At 32.8% G+C, this 18,517-nt stretch overlaps 1 protein-coding gene across 2 annotated transcripts in view; it reads right to left on the bottom strand.

Moving 5' to 3' along the window:
- Positions 1-7,695: 7,695 nt before the first annotated feature.
- LOC142348550 (protein spinster homolog 3-like) overlaps positions 7,696-18,517 on the bottom strand; it is a 67,237-nt gene continuing 56,415 nt past the window's right edge. For both annotated transcript variants that reach the window (XM_075399933.1, XM_075399932.1), the window contains exons 9-10: positions 17,159-17,298; positions 7,696-7,918 (exon numbers count right to left, since the gene is read on the bottom strand). In XM_075399933.1, the coding sequence (XP_075256048.1) occupies positions 7,778-7,918; positions 17,159-17,298 (281 nt within the window). In that variant the 3' untranslated portion in view covers positions 7,696-7,777. The remainder of the gene's footprint in view (positions 7,919-17,158; positions 17,299-18,517) is intronic.

Below are 18,517 nucleotides of genomic sequence, written 5' to 3'. Positions count from 1 at the left end.
CCCCGAAAGGGTGCCGGTCGAAATGAGTATAATAGTACTGCTATGTTATTGTGAGATTTGTACTTCCCCTCTCGTAATATACAAGAGCTATTGAGACGTCCTTTGTTATGCTAGGTGACCATAATGTAATATGTATGGATGTATAGATGTCATGCTACTATGATGTTGTTGTTGAATTATTTATTGCATAAATTAAACTTATTTTTCTAATAATAATGCTACTGCTCTTTCTATTTGTTTTTTCTTTCCTTGTTCTGCTCTTTCTCTCTCTATTCTATTATATATCTATCTCAACTTGTAGTGTAGTTGCTAGCTAGCTCCTGTCAAATTCTTCCTTTCTCAATCACTTTAACTATTTTTTCACTTTTTCATGCGAGTTATTGGGTCGTACTGATTTGAGTGTAAATGTATCACACTCACTCAAGTTGCTATTCGGGGCTGTTGAAATCAAAAGCAGATAAAATTAATTGCAAATCTGTGACCATTGAAAATTTCCTTCATTTTAGTAATTTGTCCATGTTGAGACTTTCAGTTGAGTTCGTGAATTTTAATCAACTCTCGGAAAATTTCCCTAATTAGCGTGAAAGTCTCTGAAAGCAATTAATTGCAGTTGTTAAAAAATGTGCTGGTTTATAGCATAATAGTTATTCTTCAAACTTTTTTTTCAAATTCTAGATGTGTGACATAGAGCGTTTTCATTTGGTTATCATACACTGAGCTTGGTTTAGAAGTTGATATGCTAATTAAATTCACCATTTGAAGAAGTATATATATGATAACGATAGTCTCTCAAATTAAACATTTGTAAAAGTTACAAGTTAGATAAATTCAATTTTTCCATTTATCTTTTCTTATAGGACTTCGTAATTGCCATAGACAGACCCCCTTTTTGATAAGCGTAGAATATTTCATTAAAAGTATTTTAATTGCTCTCAAACCAAGTTTTTAGCAAGTATATTAGTCCCGTCGGTCTTTTCTTTTTCGATTTTTATGCTTGCCCAGTTTTTCCTCACCCATGAACAGGGATGAACAGGTAGCGCCCAGCGTGCATTAAGTGCTCTTGGAGACTTTCAGCCCAACATTCTCCAAGTATGCGATTCAGAATCTGTTTTGGAGACTTATACTTATGGTGTGAATGGCGTCAAGGGGGGGGGGGGGGGGTTTGACCCCCCATGAGACCCCCTCTGTTTGCCCCAATCCCCACCCCTGCACATCATTCAGGCCGTGAGGCTGTGCAGCCAAGCCCACCCACACTTGCCCCCCATCAGCCCCGGTCCACCCCCACGCTGCGCTGACATCACGCGCCCTTCAATTAAGCTAAAGCTAGCCTCACTAAACCGTGGTGAGCTACTGACGAAGCCAACCGCTCACCGGTTCTTTTGAAAGCAACTCGCCGACGTTAGTCGGTTATGTTTAATTGCTCTCAAACGAGGTTTCTAGCAATTATATTAGTCCTGTCGGTCTTATATGCGAATTTTTGCTTGACACATTTTTTTTACTGACCCATTTGACTTTTCGTTCTCAAATACGGGATAAACAGGTAGCGCCCAGTGGGTGTTTGTTCCTAGAGTTTTAAGTGCTCATCAGCCCTCTCTCACTTCACCCCCCCCCCCCCTCAATCTCCACCCCTGTACACCGTAGAGACTGTAAGGGGAGCGTGCAGCCAAAAACCCCCTCCCATCGTTGCCCCCCCATCAGGCCCCCGGTCATTCCCGCCTTCCTCATCGAGCTCACCTCACGCTCTTTCAATTAAGCTAAGGCTAGCTTTACTAAACAGTGGCTAGCTACTGACGAAGCCAACCACTTACCGGTAGTTTGAGAGCAATTCGCCATATGATAGTAGGTTATGTTTTTATAGCTGCAACAGCGGGCTAATATTGGCCTTCCCTTGGTTTTTAAAGTTCAAAGAATGCCATTGGTATTGCGACGCTGTCTTTTTTACGACTGAAAGTTTGGAGAAATGTCTTCTTCTCCACCCTTTGAATTTTGAAGCAGAAAACGATACGCTTGAAAAACTTTGAAGCGGTTGGTTGTTGCACAAAATTGGAAATTTAAGCCAAAAGAGGATGGCTTTATGCTCGTACCGCTGTTTTCGAAGGCAAGAAATTGAGATGTTAGAAAAATCGGTTTGATTTTTTTGGTTAAAATTGGCTATAGTAATTGCTGTAGCCTTTGTGAGAATTTGAAAATTTTATCTGTAATTAAAATGAGTTTTTTTAATATTATTTTTTATGCTTTGCGGGTTTCTAAGCTTTTTTGATTTTTTTGCCTAATATTTTTGCGTATTGCTATAAGCTTTTTGCTTGAAAAAATTCTAAGGTGCAATTTTATATATTTAAGGTACCATCAAAGAACAGTGTTTTTGGTTCAGAAAACTACAGAATATCGAGAAGATTTTAATATTTCAATTACTGAGCCATCAATTTATCTTCGAAATAAGTTTATTGTAATAAGAATTAATTGAATTTTTCTGATAATTTAGCTCAGTTGCGTTTTAGGGTTTGTGTTATTAGACTTTACCTTCAAAAAAGTTTCATGGATAGTTTTAGTAGGTACAGGTTCATTGAAAAGGTAGTTATCTTGGAAGAGGCAATTCTTGTTGTTTCTGCAACTTTTCCCGCTGTGTTGCTTTTAATCAATTTTATTGGAGTAAATTTGAAACGAATTGTAACATGCGAGTAAAAACTAGTTGCTTGACAAATTTCGAGTGTTTTTTTGTTCATACAGCTGTTTTTGAGAGCACTAGAAACTGACGTGTGAAAAATTGTCTCTAACCTAGGGAAAATTTGTCATGTGCAGCTTTTTGAGGCAGTGTTATAGTAATTGATGTAAAAATTTTAGTTCAAAAATTGTTCAGTGAGCTTTAGTAATTTTAAGAATTTTCTGAAAGGTTTTGGAATTTTTTCGCTGAACGAGTTTAGAGCCTATTTTAAGTTTTTTAAAAATATTTTCAGCTATTTTAGTTTAAGGCCACTGTTATTTGTCATAACATTATTTGGAAATTGAATAGAATTCTAATGCTTTCTTGTACCTGGCTATGTCACTAACTGGTTACAGTTTTGTTGGTACAGTTTAAAGCTTTACTTTGAAATATGACTACAAATTGAATTCTACTATTATTGTCACTCTGTTCCACTATTTCGGTCAATCTCCACTTCTTTCTACTCTTTTGGTCACTTTCCATTATTTTTGTTCAAATTTATAGATCTTTTGCGACTATTGAGGCTTGAATAGGGTTATGCGACCAACTTATTTTTCTTTATTTTACAAGACAAGGTGTTTCGCGTTTGTGTACTCTGTATTATATGAAGAAGCAGTCAATTTTTCCAAAATTTGTATAAATGCTACGGGCTAATTTTTTCCTGACTTAAAATTATTTGTTATCCTCTTGAGTTGATCTACTAGATAATGCGTGTTGTTTCGGATATCTGCTGGTCATATTTTTGTAAAGAGCTGTTCACTCGATTTCATGGTTTTTGAGGTCCAATCGGATTTGTGATTTCGATCAATATAAACAAAATAAGTGACTCAGAAAAGTATTTTTGCGGCAAAGAACGTTTTTCTCGCAACTTTGTCTCGATAGCAGGAGAAAACAGTGATTGAATAAAATTTCGACGTCTTGAAATTTGATACTTGATTTTAAACTGTTTTCGAGTTTATTGAGTTGGTGTTAATGCTTTTTCAAATTCGCTTCTAATCTTTTATAGCTATATTTTGTTGTTTATTAATTGAAAATATTTGAATCGTAGCAGTACTTGTTCTACCAGTTTTTTTTATTTCGTCAAGATTTTTGTTTCCATATGATGACTTACAATACGCATTTAATTCATTAAATCACTAATTTTCAACTAAATTGCTTGGGTGTGGTCATTCTTAATTTTTCGTGGACCGCCTGTTTTTTATTTAAATGTTTAAGTTTGTGATCTTGAGTGACTTAGTCGTTCTGAAAATGACTTTCCTGCATTTCAAATGTCTTTTTCTTTGTTTAAACAAAGATCGAGACAAAGCCAAACAAACATGTGTATGTCATTCCAACTGAAAAATATTTATGAGCAGCTGATGGAAATGTAACATCTGAGTAATTCTTAAAAAATTTAAAAGTTAAGTTTTTCTTATCATTTTTTTCTGCAGAGCAATCGCGGATACTTTCTGTAAATGTGTCAGCTTTGTTTTGAATTTCTCTGAACATTTGACATGACTTTGTTCTCTTTCGTCGTCATTATGGTCCAATAGAAGTTTTGTTTGCTACATGCATTACAGCTCAGATTCCAAATAATTAGCCGCGTCTGACTAGATGCGTGTTTTACTAGAAGCGTCCGTCGTGGATTTTGATACGATCAAGAATTGTGATATTTTTGTGCGCTCACTTTTCAATTTTTTTTCACACTTTTGTTGTTTAGTGTGAGTCATCTTTAAAATCAAGGTGCTATCAATGATAGATCGAACTTGCATTCAAATGAGGCTCACTGAACATACAATTTATTTATAGAATAGTTCATGGTTTTGTGGTTTTTACTGTGTTTTATAAGTAGGAGTAGTAGTAGGAGTTTTTATAACACCTTGGTAGTAGGAGTTTTTATAAAAACTTGCTAACCATTTTACTTTCGTACCTGTCTTGCCATAATGATAATGCAACTTATCACTGGCTTTAAAAGGGGGCCCTAATAGAACTTAAATTATTCTCGCAGTGAGTAGTTTTTGGTTTTAACAGCTTTGACCCTGTTTTCTTTGACAGTTTTTGTTTTCGTTTAAGGTTTTCTGATTGACTTCTCTGACTTTTATGTTTAGCGTGGTCAAATTGCCCATTCATTCAAAAATTTAAGCCACTAGGCAACAGTTCTCCCATTTACAACTGACAAAAAAAGTCAACGGATAGATTTATAAAATTTACAGTACGTGTTTTCTTGAAAGTTGTCCGAATTTTTCTTTTTGTTGTGTTTCATCTAGTCCCATTAACAATTTATCAGAATCATATTGATGCACAGTTTTGGTATTATTATTTTTTAATGATTCAAACGGTTTGGTATTATTATTTTCTTAAAGATTACGGTTTGGTATTAAGCGAACGCACAATGGTCCGAGAGCACTAATTCTCATTCTTCAGTCAATTAGTTCGAATAGAGGGCAAACCGTGAAGTTACAAAATAACTAGAAACCTAGAAATAATGATAACAATTTGCAAGACAATCTTTTACATTCACAGTCTTGAACTCTTTCGAACGAAACAGATAGGACGTGAATACTACAAAACAATACAAGACGTGTGGAAACGTTTTACGACCTTATTTGTTTTTACTTTTTATGGCAACGGCAAAATGTCAAAAAATCGATTGTGAAGCTGAATTGACTCTCTCAATAAGTTTAAGAAACACTATAAAACAAAACAAGGCAATGGCATCCAGATCCCAATTTGCTAAACGTTTACAATAAATCGATGTCGAAGTCGATGTCACATATTTGAGCAGAAAAGGAAGGATATGACAATCCGGCCAACTGTTCTTTCGGAAATTATTAAAGTTAATACTATCATTTTCTTTGTTTTATTACTACTTGAAGACACTCAAGTAGTTATCTGACGAAGTACTTCTTTTTATAACTAATTGAAGTCTTACAAAAAAAATAAAAACCAGAAAACCGAAAAAATCGAATTTTCATCTAAACGATTTTTTTATCAGCTATTCTCCACAAGACAATTTGAATGACGTTTTTCAGTTCAACTATACAAGAACTTCCAAAAGGAAAATGCGACCTTGTTAAATCTCCCTCTTGTGATTGATTCCAGTTCTAATGTTTAACCAATTACTTTGTTTCAAAAATAAGATAAAGCAAAATCCACTCAGCAAATGAAGAAAAATCGTCCGTCTTTAACATTTTTTTTGTCTGTATTCCTTCTGATCTTCTGAACCAAAGAAAAACCAAATATTGATAAATTTTAGGTCAAAAAACAACATCAACACTGGCATGTTGACAAACAGTGAGAAAAATACAAGACAATTGTTATGAATACTTCTTGAAAAAAAAATTTAAAAACTAAACATATTTTTGCTCTATCCCTACATCACAATGGACCTTTTTCTCTAGTGAAAATTTCAAAACTGTACAGAAAAAACTATTTCAAGACAAGTTACGGAAAACAGGAATGAGTAAAATTTAAAGTTTTTTTCGAACGGAACTTTTATTTAGCTTTTTCAAATTTGCGTCTGTTGTCCATAATTTTTTCCATGTTCGAAGCAGCTAAAAGTTTGTAGCTTTCTTAGATAAGTGTTACATTGCAACCAAATGTAAGACTTTTAAAAGTGTAGCGAAAACTGCAGAAGAGAAAAACAATTTTTGCAAAAAGTTTTTTAAATGGGGGTCAATATGCTATCTATATTATTCATTTTGAAGGCTCACAAATACCATAGAAACGAGCAATATTTGCCACACATTATATTGCAAAAAGTACTTTGGGTGCCAAAGATGTCAACTAAAATGTGAAAACAAACGGAAAGCAGGAAATGCGGTGAAAAGTGCAAAATTGGCATTAAATTTTTCTATTTTGGCGTCAAAGATGCCAAAAATTCAACAAACTGCAACTCCAGAAATTTCCAATTGCTTTCAAATGATGCCTACTTCACTGGATCTACTACACATTGGATAAAAAGCGTTAAATGGTCATTGAATGTGATAAGAAGACAACCGGAGATCGAAAGAAATTAGTTAAAATCAGAAAAAAAGTTCTATTGTGAAAAAATCATGAAAATTAATAAAAAAGCCTGCATTTAGGTGAACTGGAAACGTTTTGAAAAAGTGCATCTATACAGTTTTCTTTTGCGTCAGCAGTGAGAGCAGAAGAGGACAACAAATCAGTACAAAATCCAAAATGTAAAAATAATTGATTTAGCAGAAATAGCAGACTGTGATTCCAGATTCCTTGGCTAGATGATAGCAGCACAGATGATCTCTCAGTCTAATTAAGAAAAATTGTTTCAATGGTAGCTCCTGATTTGGTGCGTTATTTATGAAAAAACTTATGAAATTTTGCTCATTAAAAAGTTATATCATCCAAGCATCATCAAATCTTTTTTTTGCTGAAGAGTTCAGCAAGTCCACGCAAGTCTTTAGGTTCTCGAAATTTGAATTCAACATCGTCGTGCTACCTTGTTCAACTTATTTTGGCAAAAAAGCAAATAAATTTGACCAAAATTGGCCAATATTCCCGAAAATTGAAACATCAGTAAACCCTTGTGAAACGTAAAATTGAAAAATTAAAATGATATACTCTCAGCTGAGCATATACGTCCTCCCCCATAACAAGTGGGGTCAGAACAAACCAGTATTTCATTACAGAGTAAGCAAAGCAGGCATTATCATGGGGGATAGGGTTGGGAGGGCTGGAAGAGAGGGGGTTGAAATCCTCCAGGTGGAGGAGGGTGGACGGGGGTAGTTTTTCTTGGGAGGGGAGTTGGGGTGACTGAAAGGGGGGATGGGGGGGGGGGGGGGGGGTGAGTAATCTCCAATTTTTAAAGATTTGGAACCACTTTTCACACCATGAAATTGTCTTTTTAAACAGTTTCGGTGAACTGCATACTTAGACTAGCAAAGCGTATGGCTCTACGAGAATTGCTGAGCCATTTAATATCCATGACTATATGTGGCCACAGGGCTCGTTCGAGAATCATTAATAGCAGACAGAACCGGTTCGCAAAACCCTAAAAAAGTCACAATCAGTAAATTTATTAGCAATCTATATTCACATTAAAATAATAAACAAATTGGTTGAAAATGGTAGACTTGGTTATCTCTTAGTACTGTGTTCTTGTTCTTGTTCTTGATCTGAGCAGCTGTAGTTGGTCTCATCGTCGTAATAGCTCCTTTTCTGCTCATCAATAGGCACAAATGGATCGGATGACTGACCTGTACTTCTCGCGTGGGTTACCTTTACAGCGCAAGCAACGAACAAAGGGTCCTCTTTCAAAGTATTCTCAACTTCTTCATTTTTTTCGATCTTTTCATCAAAACTACTGTAATTAAAATTAGTATACTTAGAAGCAAGAAGTCAAAATTTTTTATTGTAAGTTGAATGCCTCCCTGTTTATTGTTGACGAAAGATTTTTACCATAGAAATTCCAATTATCGTGAAAAATTAATCATTGAAACACCTTTTTCAAAAGTTTTAGCCATATAGAATTCTATTTAATAAAACTTTTAAACAATGAATTTTTTGCATAAATTTTACAGACTGAGTTACTATTGAGTTTTATATGAGTAATACTTTCTTAATAAATGGAATTCATATGACAAAAAATTGTCAAGGTGAAAAGTTTTCTATAGGCGTGTATCATTTCGGCCTTGGTTTAAAAAATAATAAAGATTAAATCTGATAAATTTCAAAACTACTTTAAAAACCTAATTTTTATATAGTTGGCACATTTTTCTATCCAGCCGTAACGAAATCCAGATGTACACATTTGAGTTGAAAGTGTGTATCTACATCCTACGAAATTTTAAATGCTGTAGGCAATTGTTACGCTTGAATTTTTTCCAATTGTTTTGTTTTTTTTTGTTTGTAAGCCTTTCATTTAGTATGGCCTTTTAACAGAAGTTAGGGATATTTTCTCGTATATTCTCCGGAAGAAAATAGTATTTTTTTTGTCAAATTCATGCTCACATTTGCTCAGTTGTCACAGGTATTAGAACCGTGAAGAAAGAAAGTTCTAATTCATATTATCAAAACACTTTGTTTTTACGTAAACGTAATTAATGCTTCTATAAAAACAAACGAATGAAAACAATTTTAAAAAATTTGTACAAACTTGGACAAACAGAAACAAATCTCCCTTCGCCGTTTCAATAAAGATTTTTGGATAAGATCTGGTTGGAGGAATTTTGTTACCATTCAAAAGATTAGCATAACTGAATAACATCCGGAAAAGTTTTTTCAATCATGAGAAATTTTATAATTTGAAATAAAATTTCTTACAAAAATTTCAAATGGCGACAATTTAGTTATTAATAAATCTTCATTATTTAATAATAATAACAAATTATGGTTATAATTGTTGCAATTTTTAATGAATCTTTTCGGTTTTTTCAAGGGGAGGGCAGAACAGGTTGTTTTCAGACGTTTGTTTACTGAGTCCGTTTTTCCCTGAGCACTGTACCATCAAAAAAAAATTTCCATGATCATCCAGAAAAGGAATAATTGATTTGTAGGCTGTTCACAACAATTTCAGAGATCCATTTTTTTGTCTGACAACACTTCTTTCATGGTAAAAAATGACATGGTCATAATATATTTATAGTAAAAATACAGAGCAAGAAATCCCGTGGTTCAGCATTGAGTTAATATGTTACTATGATACGGGCGGTTTTTTTAACAGGTCTACTTTTTCGATTTACACACCTCACAAGTTGATACCAACCCGTAAATAATTTTTTTAAAAAAGTAGGTTTGATGGTTGTTACTCAAATAAGACCGCAAAAACGTCAGATTAAGCAAGTTTTTTAACAAACAATAAAAAAAACCTTTAAAAAACTTATTTTTACATAGTTGGCACATTTTTCTATCCAGCCGTAACGAAATCCAGATGTACGCATTTGAGTTGAAAGTGTGTATCTACATATTACGAAATTTTAAATGCTGTAGGCAATTGTTACGCTTGAATTTTTTCCAATTGTTTTGTTTTTTTTTTTGTAAGCCTTTCATTTAGTATGGCCTTTTAACAGAAGTTAGGGATATTTTCTCGTATATTCTCCGGAAGAAAATAGTAAATTTTTTTTGTCAAATTCATGCTCACATTTGCTCAGTTGTCACAGGTATTAGAACCGTGAAGAAAGAAAGTTCTAATTCATATTATCAAAACACTTTGTTTTTACGTAAACGTAATTAATGCTTCTATAAAAACAAACGAATGAAAACAATTTAAAAAAATTTGTACAAACTTAGACAAACTGAAACAAATCTCCCTTCGCCGTTTCAATAAAGATTTTTGGATAAGATCTGATTGGAGGAATTTTGTTACCATTCAAAAGATTAGCATAACTGAATAACATCCGGAAAAGTTTTTTCAATCATGAGAAATTTTATAATTTGAAATAAAATTTGTTACGAAAATTTCTAATGGCGACAATTTCAATTATTAATAAATCTTCATTATTTAATAATAATAACAAATTATGGTTATAATTGTTGCAATTTTTAATGAATCTTTTCGGTTTTTTTTCAAGGGGAGGGCAGAACAGGTTGTTTTCAGACGTTTGTTTCCTGAGTCCGTTTTTCCCTGAGCACTGTACCATCAGAAAAAAAGATTTCCATGAGCATCCAGAAAACAAATAATTGATTTGTAGGCTGTTCATAACAATTTCAGAGATCCATTTCTTTGTCTGACAACACTTCTTTCATGGTAAAAAGTGACATGGTCATAATATATTTATAGTAAAAATACAGAATAAAAAATCCCGTGGTTCAGCATTGAGTTAATATGTTACTATGATACGGGCGGTTTTTTTTAACAGGTCTACTTTTTCGATTTACACACCTCACAAGTTGATACCAACCCGTAAACAATTGTTTTAAAAAAGTAGGTTTGATGGTTGTAACTCAAATAAGACCGCAAAAACGTCAGATTAAGCAAGTTTTTTAACAAACAATAAAAAAAACCTTTAAAAAACTTATTTTTACATAGTTGGCACATTTTTCTATCCAGCCGTAACGGAATCCAGATGTACGCATTTGAGTTGAAAGTGTGTATCTACATCCTACGAAATTTTAACTGCTGTAGTCAATTCTTACGCTTGAATTTTTTCCAATTGTTTTGTTTTTTTTTGTTTGTAAGCCTTTAATTTAGTATGGCCTTTTAACAGAAGTTAGGGATATTTTCTCGTATATTCTCCGGAAAAATAGTAAATTTTGTTAGTCAAATTCATGCTCACATTTGCTCAGTTGTCACAGGTATTAGAACCGTGTAGAAAGAAAGTGCTAATTCATTTTATCAAAACACTTTGTTTTTCTCGTAAACGTAATTAATGCTTCTATAAAAACAATCGAATGAAAAGACTTTAAAAAAATTTGTACAAACTTGGACAAACAGAAACAAATCTCCCTTCGCCGTTTGAGTAAAGATTTTTGGATAAGATCTGATTGGAGGAATTTTGTTACCATTCAAAAGATTAGCATAAATGAATAACATCCGGAAAAGTTTTTTCAATCATGAGAAATTTTATAATTTGAAATAAAACTTCTTACAAAAATTTTAAATGGCGACAATTTTAATTATTAATAAATCTTCATTATTTAATAATAATAACAAATTATGGTTAAAATTGTTGCAATTTTTAATGAATCTTTTCGGTTTTTTTTCAAGGGGAGGGCAGAACAGGTTGTTTTCAGACGTTTGTTTCCTGAGTCCGTTTTTCTCTGAGCACTGTACAGTCAGAAAAAAAAATTTCCATGAGCATCCAGAAAAGGAATAATTGATTTGTAGGCTGTTCATAACAATTTCAGAGATCCATTTTTTTTGTCTGACAACACTTCTTTCATGGTAAAAAGTGACATGGTCATAACATATTTATAGTAAAAATACAGAGCAAGAAATCCCGTGGTTCAGCATTGAGTTAATATGTTACTATGATACGGGCGGTTTTTTTAACAGGTCTACTTTTTCGATTTACACACCCCACAAAATAATACCAACCCGTAAATAATTGTTTTAAAAAAGTAGGTTTGATGGTTGTTACTCAAATAAGACCGCAAAAACGTCAGATTAAGCAAGTTTTTTAACAAACAATAAAAAAAAACCTTTAAAAAACTTATTTTAACATAGTTGGCACATTTTTCTATCCAGCCGTAACGAAATCCAGATGTACGCATTTGAGTTGAAAGTGTGTATCTACATCCTACGAAATTTTAACTGGTCTTGGCAATTGTTACGCTTGAATTTTTTAAAATTGTTTTGATTTTTTTTTTGTAAGCTTTTCATTTAGTATGGCCTTTTACCAGACGTTAGGGATATTTTCTCGTATATTCTCCGGAATAAAATAGTAAATTTTGTTTGTCAAATTCATGCTCACATTTGCTCAGTTGTCACAGGTATTAGAACCGTGTAGAAAGAAAGTGCTAATTCATATTATCAAAACACTTTGTTTTTACATAAAGGTAATTAATGCTTCTATAAAAACAAACGAATGAAAAGACTTTAACAAAAATTGTACAAACTTGGACAAACAGAAACAAATCTCCCTTCGCCGTTTCAGTAAAGATTTTTGGATAAGATCTGATTGGAGGAATTTTGTTACCATTCAAAAGATTAGCATAACTGAATAACATCCGGAAAAGTTTTTCCAATCATGAGAAATTTTATAATTTGAAATAAAATTTCTTACAAAAATTTCAAATGGCGACAATTTTAATTATTAATTAATTTTCATTATTTAATAATAATAACAAATTATGGTTATAATTGTTGCATTTTTTTGTCTGACAACACTTCTTTCATGGTAAAAAGTGACATGGTCATAATATATTTATAGTAAAAATACAGAGCAAGAAATCCCGTGGTTCAGCATTGAGTTAATATGTTACTATGATACGGGCGGTTTTTTTAACAGGTCTACTTTTTCGATTTAAACACCTCACAAGTTGATACCAACCCGTAAATAATTGTTTTAAAAAAGTAGGTTTGAAAATTGTAACTCAAATAAGACCGCAAAAACGTCAGATTAAGCAAGTTTTTTAACAAACAATAAAAAAAACCTTTAAAAAACATATTTTTACATAGTTGACACATTTTTCTATCCAGCCATAACAAAATCCAGATGTACTCATTTGAGTTGAAAGTGTGTATCTACATCCTACGAAATTTTAATTGCTCTGGGCAATTGTTACGCTTGAATTTTTTAAAATTGTTTTGATTTTTTTGTTTGTAAGCCTTTCATTTAGTATGGCCTTTTACCAGAAGTTAGGGATATTTTCTCATATATTCTCCGGAAGAAAATAGTAAATTTTTTTTGTCAAATTCATGCTCACATTTGCTCAGTTGTCACATGTATTAGAAACGTGTAGAAAGAAAGTGCTAATTCATATTATCAAAACAGTTTGGTTTTACGTAAACGTAAACATTGCTTCTGTAAAGACAAACGAATGAAAAGACTTTAAAAAAATTCTTACAAATTTGGACAAACAGAAACAAATCTCCCTTCGCCGTTTCAGTAAAATTTTTCGGATAAGATCTGATTGGAGGAAGTTTGTTACCATTCAAACGATTAGCATAACTGAATAACATCCGGAAAATTTTTTTCAACCATGAGAAATTTTATAATTGGAAAAAAATTTCTTACAAAAATTTCAAATGGCAACAATGTTAATTATTAATAAATCTTCATTTTTTAATAATAATGACAAATTATGGTTATAATTGTTGCAATTTTTAATGAATCTTTTCGGTTTTTTTTCAAGGGAATGGCAGAACAGGCTGTTTCAGACGTTTGTTTCCTGAGTCCGTTTTTCCCTGAGCACTGTACCATCAGAAAAAAAATTTTCCATGAGCAGCCAGAAAAGGAATAATTGATTTGTAGGCTGTTCATAACAATTTCAGAGATCCATTTTTTGTCTGACAACGCTTCTTTCATGGTAAAAAGTGACATGGTCATAATATATTTATAGTAAAAATACAGAGCAAGAAATGCCGTGGTTCAGCATTGAGTTAATATGTTACTATGATACGGGCGGTTTTTTTAACAGGTCTACTTTTTCGATTTACACACCTCACAAGTTGATACCAACCCGTAAATAATTGTTTAAAAAAAGTAGGTTTGATTGTTGTAACTCAAATAAGACCGCAAAAACGTCAGATTAAGCAAGTTTTTTAACAAACAATAAAAAAAACCTTTAAAAAACATATTTTTACATAGTTGACACATTTTTCTATCCAGCCATAACAAAATCCAGATGTACTCATTTGAGTTGAAAGTGTGTATCTACATCCTACGAAATTTTAATTGCTCTGGGCAATTGTTACGCTTGAATTTTTTAAAATTGTTTTGATTTTTTTTGTTTGTAAGCCTTTCATTTAGTATGGCCTTTTACCAGAAGTTAGGGATATTTTCTCATATATTCTCCGGAAGAAAATAGTAAATTTTTTTTGTCAAATTCATGCTCACATTTGCTCAGTTGTCACATGTATTAGAAACGTGTAGAAAGAAAGTGCTAATTCATATTATCAAAACAGTTTGGTTTTACGTAAACGTAAACATTGCTTCTGTAAAGACAAACGAATGAAAAGACTTTAAAAAAATTCTTACAAATTTGGACAAACAGAAACAAATCTCCCTTCGCCGTTTCAGTAAAACTTTTCGGATAAGATCTGATTGGAGGAAGTTTGTTACCATTCAAACGATTAGCATAACTGAATAACATCCGGAAAATTTTTTTCAACCATGAGAAATTTTATAATTGGAAAAAAATTTCTTACAAAAATTTCAAATGGCAACAATGTTAATTATTAATAAATCTTCATTTTTTAATAATAATGACAAATTATGGTTATAATTGTTGCAATTTTTAATGAATCTTTTCGGTTTTTTTTCAAGGGAATGGCAGAACAGGCTGTTTCAGACGTTTGTTTCCTGAGTCCGTTTTTCCCTGAGCACTGTACCATCAGAAAAAAAATTTTCCATGAGCAGCCAGAAAAGGAATAATTGATTTGTAGGCTGTTCATAACAATTTCAGAGATCCATTTTTTGTCTGACAACGCTTCTTTCATGGTAAAAAGTGACATGGTCATAATATATTTATAGTAAAAATACAGAGCAAGAAATCCCGTGGTTCAGCATTGAGTTAATATGTTACTATGATACGGGCGGTTTTTTTAACAGGTCTACTTTTTCGATTTACACACCTCACAAGTTGATACCAACCCGTAAATAATTGTTTAAAAAAAGTAGGTTTGATTGTTGTAACTCAAATAAGACCGCAAAAACGTCAGATTAAGCAAGTTTTTTAACAAACAATAAAAAAAACCTTTAAAAAACTTATTTTTACATAGTTGACACATTTTTCTATCCAGCCATAACGAAATCCAGATGTACGCATTTGAGTTGAAAGTGTGTATCTACATCCTACGAAATTTTAACTGGTCTTGGCAATTGTTACGCTTGAATTTTTTAAAATTGTTTTGATTTTTTTTTTGTAAGCTTTTCATTTAGTATGGCCTTTTACCAGACGTTAGGGATATTTTCTCGTATATTCTCCGGAATAAAATAGTAAATTTTGTTTGTCAAATTCATGCTCACATTTGCTCAGTTGTCACAGGTATTAGAACCGTGTAGAAAGAAAGTGCTAATTCATATTATCAAAACACTTTGTTTTTACGTAAACGTAATTAATGCTTCTATAAAAACAAACGAATGAAAAGACTTTAACAAAAATTGTACAAACTTGGACAAACAGAAACAAATCTCCCTTCGCCGTTTCAGTAAAGATTTTTGGATAAGATCTGATTGGAGGAATTTTGTTACCATTCAAAAGATTAGCATAACTGAATAACATCCGGAAAAGTTTTTTCAATCATGAGAAATTTTATAATTTGAAATAAAATTTCTTACAAAAATTTCAAATGGCGACAATTATAATTTTAATAAATCTTCATTATTTAATAATAAACATACGCGGCAGATTGCCGGAAAATAGCCGCCGCTGATTCCAATAAGCATGATTGGGATTGAAATAACAGAAGATATTGAAAAAAAAAGATTTTTGTACAAAAACATTTTTTAAAGTCCGATTTATTTTGATGGCATTTCGTAGTTGAACATACTTCTGTTTCTTAGAGAGAGGCTACAGGGGCTACTATCAATAACAATGAGCATTAGAGAGAGGTAAGTAATACTTATAGGAACAACGTTCAAATAGCGGGCATGTAAAATTGGGCTTTATGGGTTTATCCCGTTTCTATTTCTGACTTCAATTTTTTATACTGACTCTGTTCATTTTGAATTGCTTTGCTGAGCAACTGATGTTCAAAATCACTTTTAGCAGAATGAGAGAAGAGAGAAACTAGCCTAGAGAAGTCAAAAAGATTTCACGCAAAATGTTGAAAAGGCGGCAAAATGAGGTAAAGCGAAACATTTTTTTATTCGACGAAGTAAAAAAAAATAGGAGCGCTATAATAGCCGGCTGAGAAGATGAGGGCGGCTATTAATAACAAATTATGGTTATAATTGTTGCAATTTTTATTGAATCTTTTCGGTTTTTTGTCAAGGGGAGGGGAGAACAGGTTGTTTTCAGACGTTTGTTTCCTGAGTCCGTTTTTCCCTGAGCACTGTACCATCAGAAAAAAAATTTTCCATGAGCATCCAGAAAAGGAATAATTGATTTGTAGGCTGTTCATAACAATTTCAGAGATCCATTTTTTTGTCTGACAACACTTCTTTCATGGTAAAAAGTGACATGGTCATAATATATTTATAGTAAAAATACAGAGCAAGAAATCCCGTGGTTCAGCATTGAGTTAATATGTTACTATGATACGGGCGGTTTTTTTTAACAGGTCTACTTTTTCGATTTAAACACCTCACAAGTTGATACCAACCCGTAAATAATTGTTTTAAAAAAGTAGGTTTGAAAATTGTAACTCAAATAAGACTGCAAAAACGTCAGATTAAGCAAGTTTTTTAACAAACAATAAAAAACCCTTCAATCTAAAATTGAATATATAAATACTTATATTGTTCCCTTTATTAAATTAGTTAAATTTTGAAGCCTTCATAACGTAATTGAGGTGAAAGTGTCAATCTAAAAAAATGTGTTAGAATATCATATTACGAGCAGAACTGTGCAGTACGTATACCATTTTTGGCCATCTTAGATAAACTAGTTATAATTTATGGTTTTCCTTAACGGTGCTATGAATACCATGTTTATCGCATACACCAAAATTAGGCATTTCGTCTGTTAAAGATCTACTGCTCGCTGGTAAACATAGGGGCAAACGAACCCGCAATTACCGCTATTATATAGCTGGATGATTTCTTCTTGTGAGGTAAGAGGGGGGTTTTCTATCTGTTTATCTATTCTATCTATTCATATATTCTATCTATTTATCTATTCTATCTATTCATATATTCTATCTATTTATCTATTTTATCTATTTATCTATGTTGTCCTGTGTTCGTTCTTAACCTTCTGATCTTCGGAGCCGAAGTGATTGTTGTTAGCTCTTTGTCCAGTATTCTGAGTTGCAATGCCTTTTTCTTTTATGAATCTCTTCACTTTCCGTAAGTCTCCGGGTAATGTTAAGGCCACGATTATGAAGAGCATACCTGAAACAGGAAAAAAGCGAAAAATAGTTTCCTTCCTCCCCCGTGGACAAAAGCTATGTTTTTGTTACCATGTGTGAACAAAGCACTGCTTTTTAGGTATCCCCTCTGTAGCCTCCCCACGAAATTATAGCCACAAATTATGGTGCATTTACGATAAATGGGGTATAGGTTATTTGGATCTTTTCCGTTTGTACTCCGCCAGCTTAGTGGGTGCATATTATTTTCACCCCCCCCCCCCCAAAAAAAAAAACGCACGTGCCATATTTATGCTACATGATTTACTATGTAATAATGCGTGCTCTGTAACTGGAAGGTGCATAACGGACTGGGGGGCACAAACAGAAAAGATCCGGTTTGCAAGACGCAGGAAATAAGCAGATACTGCGAGTAAGTTAGATAATTTAGGTCAATTTAGACAAGTTAATTAGGTGTTTGAAATAAAGCGTTCTTTCTTAAAAGGTTATTGTTTCGAAGGCGCCAGAGAATTGACTGCTATATCTTAAACAAACAAATTAATGAACAAAAGCATATTGAGCTGCCAAAATATTTAGGTGAATTAGCAAAGTTGTATTTGTGCATCAGGCCGAAGTCCAAATGAGTGATTTAAATTTAGAAGTAAAATAGAGAGCGAACATTTGAAGTGAACTAGATACTTTGAACAAATTTGGAATTTCAATTTGGAGTAAAAAAGTGCGATTTCGAATTAGCAAAATTATTGGCACCCCCGAACCTGGTACACCTCAACTCTTTGAGCTATATTCATCATTGGACTCTGAAAAATAATGGGGATGTTTCCCTATATATTGTCCATAAATAGTAGAGATGGGCGACCGGTTACAGCTTTTCGATCTGAGTTAGTTAAGTAAAGTTTTGTTGATTTAGTGTAAATAAAAAGGCAATTTATCAGTTTTTCAAAGCAGATTTGAACCGCACCCCCCATGGAGGGTTATATCTAGCGGACTTTTACCAAATTTTAATGTAAGGTAAACCCAATGATCCTCTCAGGCTGCTATACCTTTTTGAGCCAATCCGACCATCCAACTCCGAGCTATTAACACCGGAAGTGGTGTGATTTGAAGGTTTTCCATAATTTGAATAGAAAAATGACCGTTTGAGTAATGATATAGAGCTAGTTAAGGGTTGCAAAGGGTATTAAGTCCAAAGTAATGTATGAGATGATCATGGAAAAAGGTTAGGATTACTTTTTGGGTATTCTGCG

Source organism: Convolutriloba macropyga, chromosome 10 (genome assembly GCF_964194025.1).
Source record: "Convolutriloba macropyga chromosome 10, txConMacr16.3, whole genome shotgun sequence".
Classification (NCBI taxonomy): domain Eukaryota; kingdom Metazoa; phylum Xenacoelomorpha; order Acoela; family Convolutidae; genus Convolutriloba; species Convolutriloba macropyga.
The sequence above is the reverse complement of the archived record's forward strand: the minus strand, read 5'-3'. Positions and strand labels throughout refer to the sequence as shown.